This window comes from Papilio machaon, chromosome 16 (assembly GCF_912999745.1).
Source record: "Papilio machaon chromosome 16, ilPapMach1.1, whole genome shotgun sequence".
In the NCBI taxonomy this organism is placed as follows: domain Eukaryota; kingdom Metazoa; phylum Arthropoda; class Insecta; order Lepidoptera; family Papilionidae; genus Papilio; species Papilio machaon.
The window spans coordinates 1,656,803-1,671,726 of NC_060001.1; the positions used below are offsets into that span (position 1 = coordinate 1,656,803).

Sequence of the window (14,924 nt, forward strand, 5' to 3'; positions counted from 1 at the left end):
TTTTTTTTCTTTTCGTTTCTAGCTGTTTTTAACCAACATTTAATTATGGAATAATCGCTTATTACTCTGAAATTTTCAGTCATTTTAATTATTGATTATTTTATGGCCATTTATTTACAATTTCATATTTCGAATCCGTACATTCATATTTTAATTTATTGCGGATGTTAATTAGCAAATAATAAAAGTTATTTAGTTGTCATATTCGTATATATTTCATCTTAAATTAACTAATAGATACACAAAATAACACTACTAATACAACATTTTGATAATACAATTGCGATGTTCGCTTCACTAAACTATACAACTATAGCCTATCTTACATTAACAAGTGATTTTACAAATATTTACAATTCATACATAATAACTACTTTGTACAGAGTGACTAGAATTATTCATAAATAATCGTAACTTTTTAACAAAATCCTAACCTCGAATATTTTATATTTTTTCCGATTAATAGCAGTTTTTATTTATTTAGTAATAATTCGTTATAAAAACGGACAGATAATAAAACTATATGAATGAAGAATAGTTTTAAAATGTATAGAATTTTATCAAAAAGTCACGACGTAAGTTTTTGGCTCGTTTATTGACACTTACATCTACGTAACGGACGAAATTTATATTGTTAGATTTTTGCAAATTAAAAAAACAATTTGTTCAAATGCGATACTGCTTCCAATCAAGAGTTTTACTTTCACAGATTAATAATCGTGCATTCGCTTACAAAAATAAGTAGATACTGGTTCATTAAGTTTGATTTTGGTCGTCATTACGAACGAAATTTACTGATAGTTTCCCGACAAAGTCACGGCACTGAAGACACGGTCGTGAATCGTAGCGTTCACACACTGTCGTATCTCTAATTGTCTACGGGCTCGTTTGAATAGAGAGGAGGACTCAAAACGCACCCATTAAGACACATTCACCTGGCCCAGTCGTCGGGCGGCGCAGCGGACAAGTGCAGCGGCGAGAACGCGCTCCGCCGCGGCTCCACCACTCCCTCCTCTTGGCTGCCAATTATAGATTCGATGGAGAAGCCGTTCCTGGATCTCTTTCCCCTGGGTTCGGTGATCTCGGCGATGCGCGGCGGCAAAGGCACGGGACGCAGCGCGGCAGGCGGCGGGCGGGGCAGCGCGAGCAGCGGCGCCGGCGGCAGGTAGCATGGCAACGGCAGAAGTGGTGCGTACGCCTCGCGCGCCAACATCGCCACGACGGCGTGCGCGTGCTGCAGCGAGGGCGCCGGCCGCTTGTAGCGTTTACGCCGGCGCAGGAAGCTACCGTTGTCGAACATGTCCTCGGCGAGCGGGTCTAGCGTCCAGTAGTTGCCTTTGCCAGGGTTACCCGGCTCGCGAGGGATCTTGATGAAACAGTCGTTCAGGCTGAGGTTGTGACGTATCGAGTTCTGCCAGGCGGGGAACTTCTCGCGATAGTAGGGGAAGCGCGTCATGATAAACTCACAGATGCCACTTAGCGTGAGTTTCTTGTGCGGCGACTGCAGGATAGCCATCGTGATGAGCGCAATGTACGAATAAGGTGGCTTGATGAGCTGCGAAGAGGACTTCTGCTTGGGCTTCTTGGGTGAAGCGGAGCGCGGCTTGGCGTCATCGGGGCTGGGCGCGTCGTAGCGCTCCGAGTCGCTGGAAGGCGGCGGCGGGTCGGACGCTTCGGGTGCGTCCTCATCGACGGTGACGTAGGTGTCGTCGTGCGGATAATCCCGGTCGCGCAGGTAGTGTTGCAGATAGAGACGCGGCGGCGGACGCAGGTCCAGCGGCAGCTCGCCCTCGATGATCATGTCGCGGTATCGGCCGAGGTCGCAATCTTCCATGCTGGCGTCACATGTCAGTGCGTCGCGTGCGGCGGCGCGGCGAGCACTGGCGCTGCAGCGGCTGCCGGTGCTCCGCCCCTGGCCCCCGCCCCGCCCCCACGCCACCTCGCCCCTCCCCCCTCTGTTCACGTGCCAGTAAACACAACAATTGTCGTTATTATTACTGCGGCTCGGAGCTTTGTGCATGAATTTCAGGCCGTCGACTAATAATTATTAGACCGCGCGCTGCTTATCGATTTAACTTTGTCTCGGTATTTATTTTGTGCTTCGGCTTTTGTACTTCGCCTGTCAATTTACTTTTTAATACTCAATCTAGTTAAAACCTTTAAAATGTTTATTTAAAAACTGATAGGTACATCTTTACAAAACGATATGCAGACAAACAATATTTGAGTCGTATTTATTATGGTTTACTAGGTAGTAAAGTAAAACGATTTAATTCATAATTGAATCTTAGTAAGATTTAGTTTAATTCTCAGGAGAACATGAAATAATATATTTTCTAGCCGTATATTTCTCAAAAAGACGATATGGTGTGGAATAATAAAAACGTGAACGTATCGTAACAAAATGACAAAGCAAAAGGGAAAGTGTTTAGGGAGGTGCTCGGGTAACGCGATCCTATAATCCCTCGGAGCTGAATAAAGGACTCGTCGCTATTGAAAAAAAAATCTCATAAAACGAATTGTGACACACCGCGTCTGCGTTCAGGTGGAGACGCGGACGTCTTCAAATAAAACGCGCGTAAAAAATATATTCCGCGGACGAGATGGCCCGAGAGCAGCCTCGGGACACCCTCGTGTGTGTCGCCTACCAAAACAATTTACCCCTCGGGCGTCGCGGAAAAAGCTACGTGCGCAAGCGAGACGAGATCGAGAGCGAGCGAGACGGAGTGATACCTGGACCAATCATCGAGTGGTTCAGTTTGGGCGGAGCCGCCCAAAGCTAACATGTCAGGGCGTGGCATTAGATCCTATTATTGTCTGGCAAGGCAAATAATATTTTGCACAATGTACACATTGGGGTAGCGATGGGGTGTCCACGGCCGCGGGGGACGCCCGGGGAGGGGGAGGGGAGGCTGCTAATTTATTCCCAACTTCGGTTACGGGTTGTTTTTCAGGCTGGGCTGTTATTTAAATTGAACGCTGCGAGTTATTTGTATGTAGCCGCTGCGCGGGTATTGTCGGCCGTAATGAAGGAATTTCTGTTCGGTTTGTTTGTTTCTACGAAAATTTTCCGAACCGACTGTTGGCGGCCGCTAGTTGTACTGTTTTTTTTTTACTTTTCAACTTTCTTACAGCGTATCTACAATATATTTTTATAGCTCGCTAATAATAGTATGACGCATTTATTATTTTATTAATTTAGTGTTACTTTTTACTTAATGTACCAAAGGTATTATGGATAGTTAGATGAAATTAAACCTATATTTAAACTGTAAAATCATTTAAAAACATAAACTTAAAAAAATGCTTTTCTAGCAAAAGATATTCTTTAATAGAATTAGTCTTTATTTTTAAACTGTTTCAATCTAATCAACTAGATTGTACAATTTTATTGCCGTTGAACTCGTTTATAAAGGCTTGTTCTAAATTTACGAAAGGCCTGAAAGTTTTTCGAATTGTAATAATAAGGTCATTGAACTTCAGTAGAGTAAAATTACCATCATCGTCGGCTACAAGACATCACAACAAACAAGATGATTACTGCTCTGTATACATTTAAATAGGGTAATTAGTAACAAAGCTGGTATGTGGGACAATAGAGCTGGCTGGGAGACGCACAATGAGCGTTGGGGCGACAAGGACTTAGTGCTTACAATTTGTTACCACAGACCCGCGATATCTACGATGCTACGAGCTACAAAAGATCTGAGTTTATATGAAATTAAGTAAATTCTCTAAGATTAGCTATGATCACTTTCTTTTGTTTTTCACAAATTTAACAAGAGCTAAAGTTCGTCTCATGTTATTGTTTACAAACGTTTTAAAAATAAATTTTTATGTTAAAATTGTAAAATCAATTTAATACATAAGTTTTTAAAACATTTTATCCATAATTAATACTAGATCTAGTAATTACTATCTCTAAAATTTCACTGCCGAAAAAGATATTGTGATTTTGATTCAAAATAAAGGCACCTATGACATAAATATTGACCTAAGAGGAAGCACAAATACAAACACAAAAAAAAAACTACGTAAAAAATAGTTTATGCTTCGTATACGAAGCCAGAGAGGATCGCTAGTATTAGTAACTTGTAACTATCAAAGTCTAAACCAATGTAACTTTACCAGCAGGCGCAATAGTACCAGGAGAGTATAAATATCAGGAGGTAAGCCTCTTAGCAGCTCGTCTTAGCTCGCAGTCGCTAACTCCGCGCGCAAACATTTCCATTTCAAAGATAAGCGCACGGACTGCGACGGATTATCCTCCATCGAGAGTTGCCAGCTTATAACATATAGAACTTAACTCCTTGGTTATTGTTAAGAAGTATATGATCAGATCAGAACTATTACAATAACATGGTTTCAAACTTTTCTAAATTATTTGAATTGGGCAATCATTATATCTATATGTAAACGCTTTTTTAATTTAAATAGTAAATTATAGCGATACGTAAAAAATTTATGTCGTAAGAGAAAAGAGTTTTTTTTTTCTAGTTAATTTAATTCGGATCATAAAAATTAGGCGTGTTAAGGCTTCCGGAGGCCATTTTTATGGTAATTTTCCCCAGTGTTGTCATATAAAATACGATATTACAACTACTTTATAAAATAATTTTACAATATCAATAAAAAGGATTATTTGATAATTTCCTGCTGCTCGAATTTTCTGATTTTCAAGATGAATAATTACTTTTAGGGAAAATGACTTACGTTCTCGTGACAAAGTTGCGGTCGGTCTGTTAGAAGGTATCTATAAAACGATTCAATAGACTTTACTCGAAGTCGGCATAGATGTGGAACATAGACTGTAAGAAAACACTAAAAATTACATTTTTCTCTAATTTTGCGCTAACGCAGTTCCGGGCAACAGAAAGTTAAATTAAAAGGGGTAATTGCGCCTTTTTCCCCATTGCCAATTTAACGCGGCAAAGGAATTTACTTACTGTTATCGACCTCTCCCTCAAATTTAATTGCGTATTGTCTTCAAAACGGACAAATGAGCATTCGACAACTTCAACTTTAGAATAGTGTCATTAAATATAAGTTTTGAGTTTGATTTATAAGATCTTGGAATACAATACCCAAATGGCTCAACGAAACAGACGCAGCGATCGTTGAGGGACTTGTGAAGAGCGGTACAGTACCGTAACATGGCCACAAGATGTACAGTAAATAAAAAATGTATTAACGGTAAAAAAGGAAGACACTACTGTAATTTAGCATAAGGAATGGTGCAAAAAAGTGTACGAATCAAGATGTAGATGTCGTTTGTTCTAATAAAAAAATATATATGACTTTTGGAAAACACAGAGACGAAACAAAATGAATACAATTAAAATGCCTCGCTTCTGTAGCGCATCAGCGATGTTTGCAGAAGCCCGCGTCGACTGCTTTTATGCCACAATGCGCAAAAGATGCGCATCCCTGGTGCGCAGGGTGCGAGCCAGTCCCAACAGCATACTTAGCTTAATAGCAAGTAGGCTAGATTGTAAATATATTAATCACAGCCTAAAGCTGCATGTGGCGCTTGGTGTATAGTTAGCTTATTGTATTGTTACTAACATAGTTCGTAAGTATCCTACTAACTAATTAATGAGCTTGTATCTGTGGCTTGAAATAAAGATTATTATTATATTATATAAAATTCTTATCGAGTTACACTTTTACAATCTTTTTTATTTTTATATATTGATTTTATTTATTACATGTATTAAAAATAAGAAAGTTTTTCTTACAAAATATAAATTATTTTTATAATGGTGACTCTAAGCTTGCATTACTTTTATTAAAACCACAAAATTGCTAAATCTGATTAGTAACGTAGAATAAATTTGTACTTGACTAAAAATTATAATGTATATGAGCCGCAGGAACTGTTTTTTTATTAACATTATATGTTTTATAGCTTACTAGCTTATAAAAATAGAATCATAGAATAAAAAATAGAAAACGGAGTAAAAATTATCCTATGTCCTTTTCCTGGTTCTAAGCTACCTGCCCACCAATTTTCAGTCAAATCGATTCAGCCGTTCTTGAGTTATAAATAGTGTAACTAACACGACTTTCTTTTATATATATAGATTGTATTAATAAATTCCAAAAAGCTATTTTTAATTATGTTATTTAATTAAAAAAAAATAGTATTGAAATGATGTTATTATTATACTTATGTTACAAAAAGACTGAAGTCTGAAATGGCATTGTGACAGTAGGAAATAAAAATATGTCTGTGATGGTTAAGAGCCATCTATTGTAGAGTAGATAACTGAAATAAAGCTGTTTTATCTGCGATATATGACGTTTTGTGCGCCATCTATAAACGAGAAAAGTACTTGATGTTAAACGAATATGTTTCAATTTTTTTAATATAGATGGCAGTGTTCCTATTTTACCTTTTGATCTATTTTGACGCCCTTTTTCTATGGAAGCGCTTCTTATATAAAACGATAGATGGCATTCCAAAGCTATTTTATTAAAAGCTTAAAAGTACGAAATCTAAAAAGAGCGCTTCAAACAAAATAAACTATTGGAAGCTTTATGTATTTATGACCAAAATTATAAATTATATAGTACACCTAATAAGTAGTAACTGAATAAAAATATCGAATTTTATTTCAAAAAATTCTTATTCAGTAATATTGTATAGGGACGTAACAACGTTGTTACAATACTAACGTTCATACCTATAAAAGAAAATATCTTATCTTTGTATTAACTAAAAAAACTACTGTAACAAAGTTATTTAATATCTTTATAAATTAGATAACCAGATTAAAATTCCCAAAAACAAACCAACTGGTGTTGCCTGTCACATTTAATTGATTCCCTTTCACAGAAACAGGTAACATAGTGATTTATAAAAAAAATGTTGGACAGAAAAGCAACATTTTATGTCAATAGAGATAAAAAAAATCCACAGGTGTCATTTCTATAGCTACCGATTACAGTTGAGGCGGCATTCCTTTGCCTCTTACTAGTTAAAAAAACTCTACTGTCCTGTCAAACCTTCACGACGGATAAAGATTCAATGGGTGCGCGGGAACAACTCATGCGTTATTGTGTTCACGTTTCAAAATTAAACTAAGCTATTTAATTTCGGAAACTAATATTTTTATGGTTTCCTTCTCAGTTACGACTTAATTTAATATCCTACATTCTTATGGTCGTTTCGGTCACACACACAATCACACAGGATTAAATTAACTTCATGTATTTTATATTTTGTGATTGTAAGTTACCGTTTTCAATACGGCGCCACATGGATATATGCATTTCCTACCCTACCCTACCCTCTTGACCTAAGGAACTAAGCGCAAATGTGTAATACATGTGCAAAAAAAGTTAATTCATTATACTGTTTTAATTGATTTGTTACATATTAATCTAATGGGTAATTACTTGACATGACATTATCAAATGTGTACGTCGTTAATAAATTACATAATGAATTATTTTTGAATGTAACATTAGTGAAAATTTGTTTCCTAAGCACTGACTCAGTATTTGTGTACATAATAAAATTCATTTGACATTGAAGACGACACCTGTTTCATTAATATGCATTAAAAAAACACTCGCTCTTATATAATCATGCTTTGTTATACTTAACCTTAATATCAATGAACAACCAATCCAATTCCAATCATATAACATTTTCATTATCTATATATATAAAAGAAAGTAGTGTTAGTTACACTATTTATAATTCAAGAACGGCTGAATCGATTTGACTGAAAATTGGTGGGCAGGTAGCTTAGAACCAGGAAAGGGACATAGGATAATTTTTACCCCGTTTTCTATTATTTATTCCGCGCGGACGGAGTCGCGGGGAAAAGCTAGTTTATTAATAAAGGTAATTTACGTTTACGACTCAGTTATCACTGTTTGAAACGTTAAAATGTTACTTTAAAATTCTCGGCTAACAAAAGTTTGTCACAACCACTGTAACTATTTAAAGACTTCATTTAATAATATAAAATCACGTCTATAACGACATACAACATTTACGTATCATTACATTAAATATATTACATTTTCTTGCGAATATAATTAAAATACTGTTGCTGATTACACAGTGAAAAGGAATTAAATAGAAATATACACAGCATGTATTTTGAATTCATTGTCTCAACGCTTTTTAACAACGAATGAAAAAATTTCAATTAACATTGCCAATTGACTAATGTATGTTTTACGAAAAAAATATTTATTTTATTGATTGTTTAATCCGTTATTTTATTAGTTTCTTTCGAAATGCGTGTATAATTTATTGATAACTACAACGTACTTCGTAAACATGGTGTGCGTTTATTTTCCCGGCAACAGTCGGCGCGCGCATGCGCTACGTGTTTGACGTATTTTATGTTGTCAATTGACAGTTCATTTCATTCGCGTTTACATGACGTTTAGAAAAAGTGGTTTTCGGGATTTTTATTTTGAATTGAGTGTTTTATAATGGAAAGAAATTCCCGCAATCATTCGTCGACCATGGACCGTGACTCGAGATTAATTATACGAAAAATTCTGTTGGATTTCCTTATTTTGTTTTGCAGTAAGTTTAAAAATTTGCATATTTTTTATCGCATAAGATAAAAATATTCTTACACCTATTGTCACTGAAAGTTTTTGTCGTAATTATTAATTGTGGCCTTGAACTGTTTTCGCTTCCCCTATTTATATTTTTAGTCGTATCTATATAGGATGTAGTTTTGCAATATGTTTTAAAAACTAGGACATCAGTTGCAATGAGATAAGAAACGGTATTTAACTTTTTGCTGCATCCAATTACTTAAAATGCACTGAATTCAGTTATCTTTTTAATTGCTAATTTATAAGAAAAATTACAATTAAAAAAAACTAAGTTCTTTTTACTTACCACCAGCTCAAGTCTCTTTATATTTATGTTAAAATTATTGTAATAAGAACTTGCAAAGTATTTTTTAAAACTAATACTATTTTGCTGTATATTTTTGCTGTTTGCAATAAATCTAAGTTATAAAAACTTTTTACTTATATTTAAAATTTATCAAAGGTAAATAAACGGAGAACATTTTATGGTTCAATGAAGTTAAATAATATTTCTCATACAAATAGTGTTACTGAAATCTCAAAGATTTTATTAATATAGTTTTTCTTTAGTCAATATGTAAATTATTGTTTAAAGCAATGAAGAAATCCTACCTTCTTAAAAATCTAGTTATTCATAATTATATATATTAACTCCACATTCAACAGGAATTGATTTTTTTTTTGTTTAACACCACCATACTAATAGGCCTTGTATGAAGATATTAGTCTTTAAATTATGTCATAGTTTAATAATTTTCCATTAATATCAATGCAGTATATATAAGGAACATTAAATGAACAGAATAAAGGACCCTTGTGTACTCAGTTCCTAGAATCTGCAGTAAAACATTGCACTTACATGTTTGTACAAAAAAAGTCCTTGATTGTGTCAGTCGAGTAAACACAATAAATTGGTTGTCTGTATGTTTCAAATGTTTTGTTTATTGTATGTAAATTAAGGTTTATTAGGCTGAAATGGTTTAAGGAGATTATTTATTAGACAGATGTTTTTCAGTATTAGTTAATATTGAAATTTAGTCAAAGTCATACAGAGGACAGACTATAGAAGAATTTTGGAGCTTTGAATACAGTGTTTTATCTTCAAAAACAATTTGAAACATCTAACTACTTATCATGTTATAAGCCTCTCATAATGAAAAATCATAATTTCTTTTTTAGTGGCAGCTTTGAGCATTAATGGCCAGCTTCAATAAAAATAATTTTTTGACAATTATTTGAATCTCCTTCTTTACGTTAACAAACGTTTATTTTTTAAATAAGAGAATATTATAATAGAATATTTTTATGCTTAATGTCGCCCTTGTATTTACAATGCTAACCCTATGTTTTCATTTGTCATTCGCACGGGCGCTTTTTTAACGCGCGCTAAAACAGCTTCCAAATAGAACTAATGATGTATCTGATTATGGGGCGAGTGTGATTTTAAAGCGTTCATCGTTTGGGAGTCGCCAACGCCGTTAAACGCGGCGTTAAAAAAAGCGCCCGTACGAATACCCGCTTAACATTACATTTGACACGTTTTTCTCGGTAATTTGGATCGCTTTGATTATCTTTTGACGATATACCTATGGATATTTTGAGACCGACCCATTTTATTCATTGTACATCTTTCCGGCATAGTTAGTACTACGCAGTTGAATTTTTGTTCTAGAAATTGATCTTTTTTTTCAATAAAATCACCATCACCTTGCTTTCTTGCCATATGGAGAGGTAGTACAGTATGTACTACTCGTATATATCTGTATTAGTCGTCATATCCGAATTCACAGAATTCTTACGATTATCCCCTTTCATACAATCCATCCATCAATCTATAAAATATTTTTGTATAATAACAGTAATTATAGTAATCACTTCAAAAATGTTTACAATTTACTTAAACATCTGCAGCACAGATGTCATTTTTTTTAATAACTTTATGATTGTCAAATTTTTTGATTTACGATGTGCCAATAAAACTGTAAAACTACTGTTGCTCTATTTTTGTTCATGCCATCTGTTTGTCCGGTAATTCTTAAAAGCTTAGATGTACGAAAAGACAATACCGACGTAAAAATATTGTCCCTATTTATTTATAACAGAACACAAAAAAATATGACGTTTACAAAATTGTACAGTAATTTTGTCTTGTCATTAATAATAACTGGCAGCGCTGAAAATTAAAAAGAAATCACTGTAACCTTTTCGTTAACCGTTATTTTAGACGTTACATTGCGGATATAACAAATTAACAGTTTGGGTTCGCGCATTAACGCATCGCTTCAATGCGCACCCGCGGTTCCCAGACGGACAGTGGGCGCATTCAGCGACCGTATTAAGTATGAATATTGTGACCAAACATTAGGTTGGCAACAAGGGATAAACGCAAAAGTACAAAAATATTAAACAAGAAAAAGTTCATTAAACTCAGCTGCTATTATAAATGACACTAATTACATACACATATTTAATCTTTATAGCTCTGTTGCGAGAAATTATAGCTTATTTATTGCAAATAAATAGTGCATGTTATTTCTTATTAATTAGTGCGTACACATTTCAATTTTTTTATATTTTACTTCTAATTATACAAAACTAAGCCATTTTATTTATTTATTTAATTACTAGCTGTCACCCGCGACTCCGTCCGCGCGCAATTAAAAAAAAATACTTATTTAGTAGCCTATATTTTCTTCCAGACTATGTTCTACATCTATGCCAAATTTCATCGAGATCAATGGAGCCGTTCTGGAGATAATTTCAAACAAACATTCATCCATCCATCCATCCATCGAAACATTCGCATATACAATATTAGTACGATTAAAAAGTTATAAAAATTGCATGATCAACAAACACGAGCAGGTCAACAAATAATACACAGATAATAAAAAACAGAGGAACATACAGATGATAGGCGTGCACAGCATTAATTTTAAAGAGCAATACAGCATTCAGTTTAATATTTTAGAGTTAATTGTATCCGTAATGTTGAGTTACATTTATTGTATCAAATTGACAGTAAAAACTTAAATATATAGGTACCCTAATTTCGATATGGGACTATACTAAAATGGTTCTGTTATTTGGTGACCATAATGTAATGACCCTGTCTGTCCTGATTCCCGATGCACTCGGAAACGTTCGATTGTGTATTTATAAATGTCTGACATGCATTTGTCGGCGGTTCAAGTCGCCATTGCGTAGGAGTTGTTTGTTGATTGCGCTTAGTATAATCAATGGGAGCTGTTTGTAATAGTTTACTTTATAAAAATAAAAAAGTAAAGGTCACACAGCTGACCTTGGTATAGTTAAAACGATCCATATACTGACTTATTTTTAAGATATGAAGTTGCCTTCGCTTGGTGAATCTGGAATGAACTGAGTCTTTAATTTTTTTTTTTAATTATAGACATTCAAATGACCTGATTTCAGTATAAAATAACCAGTACTTTCTACGTAAAGAAATTAAAGTTAAAAAGCAAAGAATCCAGTTTTTTAATGTTTATCGCGTATAGTAATGTAAGTGGAACGCAATTCGTTGATGTTTCGTGACAGATAATGCTCGGTTAATTGCCAACATTACAACTCGTTAGTTATCTGTGGCAAGCCCAATCCCCCGCCGTGGGCTGTGCGCAGGATGTGAACCACTGCTACAATCGGCCGCCAAACAATCTGGCAGGTAATTGCCGTGCTGTCAAAACATCCTACGCTATCCCGCGACCTGTCAGATTAACCGTATCCGTTAAAGAGGTCTTTTATATGTTACACTGGCTGCAAGCAAGTTGTGCTCAAAAAAAAACTCGCTCCGCTGTGGCGGCCAGTTTTGCCGCCACTTTTTGACAGATGTCAGAAAATTACGCCTACATTTCGTTTTAATGTTTTATATTTTTCACATATTTTAATTCAGCGTTAAACACTACCTTATTTGTTAGAGAAAGATACATTGTTTTTATTCTATTAAAAGCAAATTTTTTTCATATGTCTTTCCGCTATTAATTTTTATAATGCACACTCGACAAAGTGCAACATCTTGAGTGTGCATGTATCACCATTAAAAGTCTTTATCTTTACGGTTAAAACATGCTTCGTCGACAATTAGTTGGCGGAATGTCTTTTGGTAGATGTGCCGCCACTAGAGAACCATAGATTATATTCAAAACAGATGTGACAGATCATCATATTTTAACACTTCAACATTTCGGATCTTAACTGACGTTCGTCTAAAGATGGACTAGTCTTAAATTCTGCTTGAGACTATTAGCACCTTCAACAATTTTTTTTTATAAATTCCTTAAACCTTAAATGATAAACTAAAATGCGTCACTTAACAAATACCCCATAGTTCAAAAGTCTCTAATTACTTTATTAATTATAATTAATTTCACTTAACCCTTACGAACGTACTGTTTAATGTTAAAGTTAATGTTATATCGTTAATTAATTAATTTTAATTACTCTATGGACCTAAATGTAATTAATTAATTACATATCAGTAAGAATTGCGTGTGGCGGGCATGTACATCACTTACTGATTAATTGTATTGTATCAGTCGAGCTCGCAATTATGTGACGTCACAACTTATTGTACAATATTAACTATAAATAACAAATGTTATTATTAATAATAATAATCTGGTCACATACCAGTTATTTTATTTTAGGAAAACCTATTTTATTTATAAATTTGCTAATGAAAATGAGAAGCTGATCACTGATTGAAATGACAGATATGTATTTAACCATAAAATTATGAGATTATGACCATCATGGCTTCTATAATCTATGACAAATTCTGCGTATCGTAAGGTAATAATTATAAAAATATCGTTACTTTGGTAATCTTAGTGATCATAATTTGGCGGCGCGGCGCCTCAGTTCCCACGTGTGTTCGCGCGGAGTCAATATTTGAGGCGTTATCAGCTCTTATGTTACACTTCACATACAGCTGTATCCGTTCTTTCTTTGCCCCAATTTCTAATGTTGACCTAAAAAACTATTTGACTTGATTATCCAAAAAAAAAAATTGGTACTTTTAGAGTTACGATTTCACACAAAAAATTTAATTTCTTAACTGAACTGACAACTTTTCTTATACTATTTAATAGTAATGGGAACTGTATAAGTTTATATTAAAATTCCATAACATAATCAAGAGTAATTTTTTTATCACTTGTTTTTTTTATTCTGTAACATTATAACCGCGCGTCTTTCAATCGACTCAAGTGGCCGAGATATGGTAACATTTATTAACAGCTTGTTAAAATGAATTATATTACAAGAAAAACCTAATATGGTTGTTATGTTTACAGAAACTTTATTTAAAAAAAAAAACACCATACAGCCATAGCTTTTTAATGATATAAAAACGCCATATATGTCCCGGATAAACTCCGAACCTACTACACCGAAATTTTGAGATTACGTGTATTTTGTTTTGAAATAAAGATTCGATAGTTTTAATCTCAATTTTTGACTTTAATATTTTGTAAGAGAAGTTAGTGAAGTTTTCTGCATCTGGTGTAGCTACCATCGTGCTTAAACATCGGGTTTAACGCTGGTTGTACATACCTTCTTCTTTTAAACAATGGTATAAGGAATGCATTATAACTCGTGCGGTACGTAGTATAATTTCTATTGTGTTTGAATTTATCCCCTTAACGCAATAAAAATCAGTCAAGTGATTTTTTTCTATTCAAAAATAGCAGAATGCGTAAAAGATAACGAGCTATTGTTTCAAATGTAAAGCAAAGAAGTTATCAATTTTATTGACACGCATGAACACTTAAAGGTAACAATGTTTGCATGTCTGTAAAGTTCTTTGCACACCCATTGGATATTAATTGTTAAAATAGGAACTCTTTCACAAATAAATTTGTAGGCGAAGCTTAACCTTAACCTAACTAATGAAATAAAGAGCAATTGCTTCTACAGCTGTATGTTCATAAGTTTTATTGCGTTTTCGACTTCCATTCAACACAGTTATTTTGAGTTTGATGACTTGTCATTCGATAGTTTCCTTCCTATTTAAACAATGAAATAAGTAACCAGTGAAAGTGTAAATTACAGGGAAAAGGATATATTAATTAATGTTAATTGTATATTCGATATCGGCTTAGGATATACGAGTAGTCAATTTGTGGGTCGTAGCAATTGGGTAATGCTTTAGTTATGAGTGCATAATTCGCCCACGCGTCATTTATAAGCAGGATGACTTCGTTTAGAACTCTTCAGTACACCAATTGAAAATATGTCGCATACAATATTTTGGTCGATTCATATGTAGGAACGAATTCAATTTTTATTCGTTGCAGAGTTTGAGATACGATATTTTTTTGTTCATTTGACACTAT

At 34.3% G+C, this 14,924-nt stretch overlaps 2 protein-coding genes across 2 annotated transcripts in view; one reads left to right on the forward strand and one right to left on the reverse strand.

Annotated features, from left to right (window-relative positions):
* Positions 1 to 677: 677 nt before the first annotated feature.
* Positions 678 to 1,862, reverse strand: LOC106715804 (forkhead box protein D3). The gene has a single exon (XM_014509160.2). It carries the CDS (start codon positions 1,832 to 1,834, stop codon positions 932 to 934), a length of 903 nt encoding a protein of 300 aa, XP_014364646.2. The 5' UTR covers positions 1,835 to 1,862; the 3' UTR covers positions 678 to 931.
* A 6,462-nt stretch (positions 1,863 to 8,324) lies between these two features.
* LOC106715769 (putative phosphatidate phosphatase) overlaps positions 8,325 to 14,924 on the forward strand; it is a 60,031-nt gene continuing 53,431 nt past the window's right edge. Inside the window, exon 1 of the mRNA XM_014509119.2 lies at positions 8,325 to 8,554. Within this exon, the coding sequence (XP_014364605.1) occupies positions 8,458 to 8,554 (97 nt within the window). The 5' untranslated portion in view covers positions 8,325 to 8,457. The remainder of the gene's footprint in view (positions 8,555 to 14,924) is intronic.

Bases quoted from the DNA above. Each gene is read 5' to 3' on its own strand.
- LOC106715804 (XM_014509160.2), bottom strand. From the start codon at position 1,834: ATGGAAGATTGCGACCTCGGCCGATACCGCGACATGATCATCGAGGGC.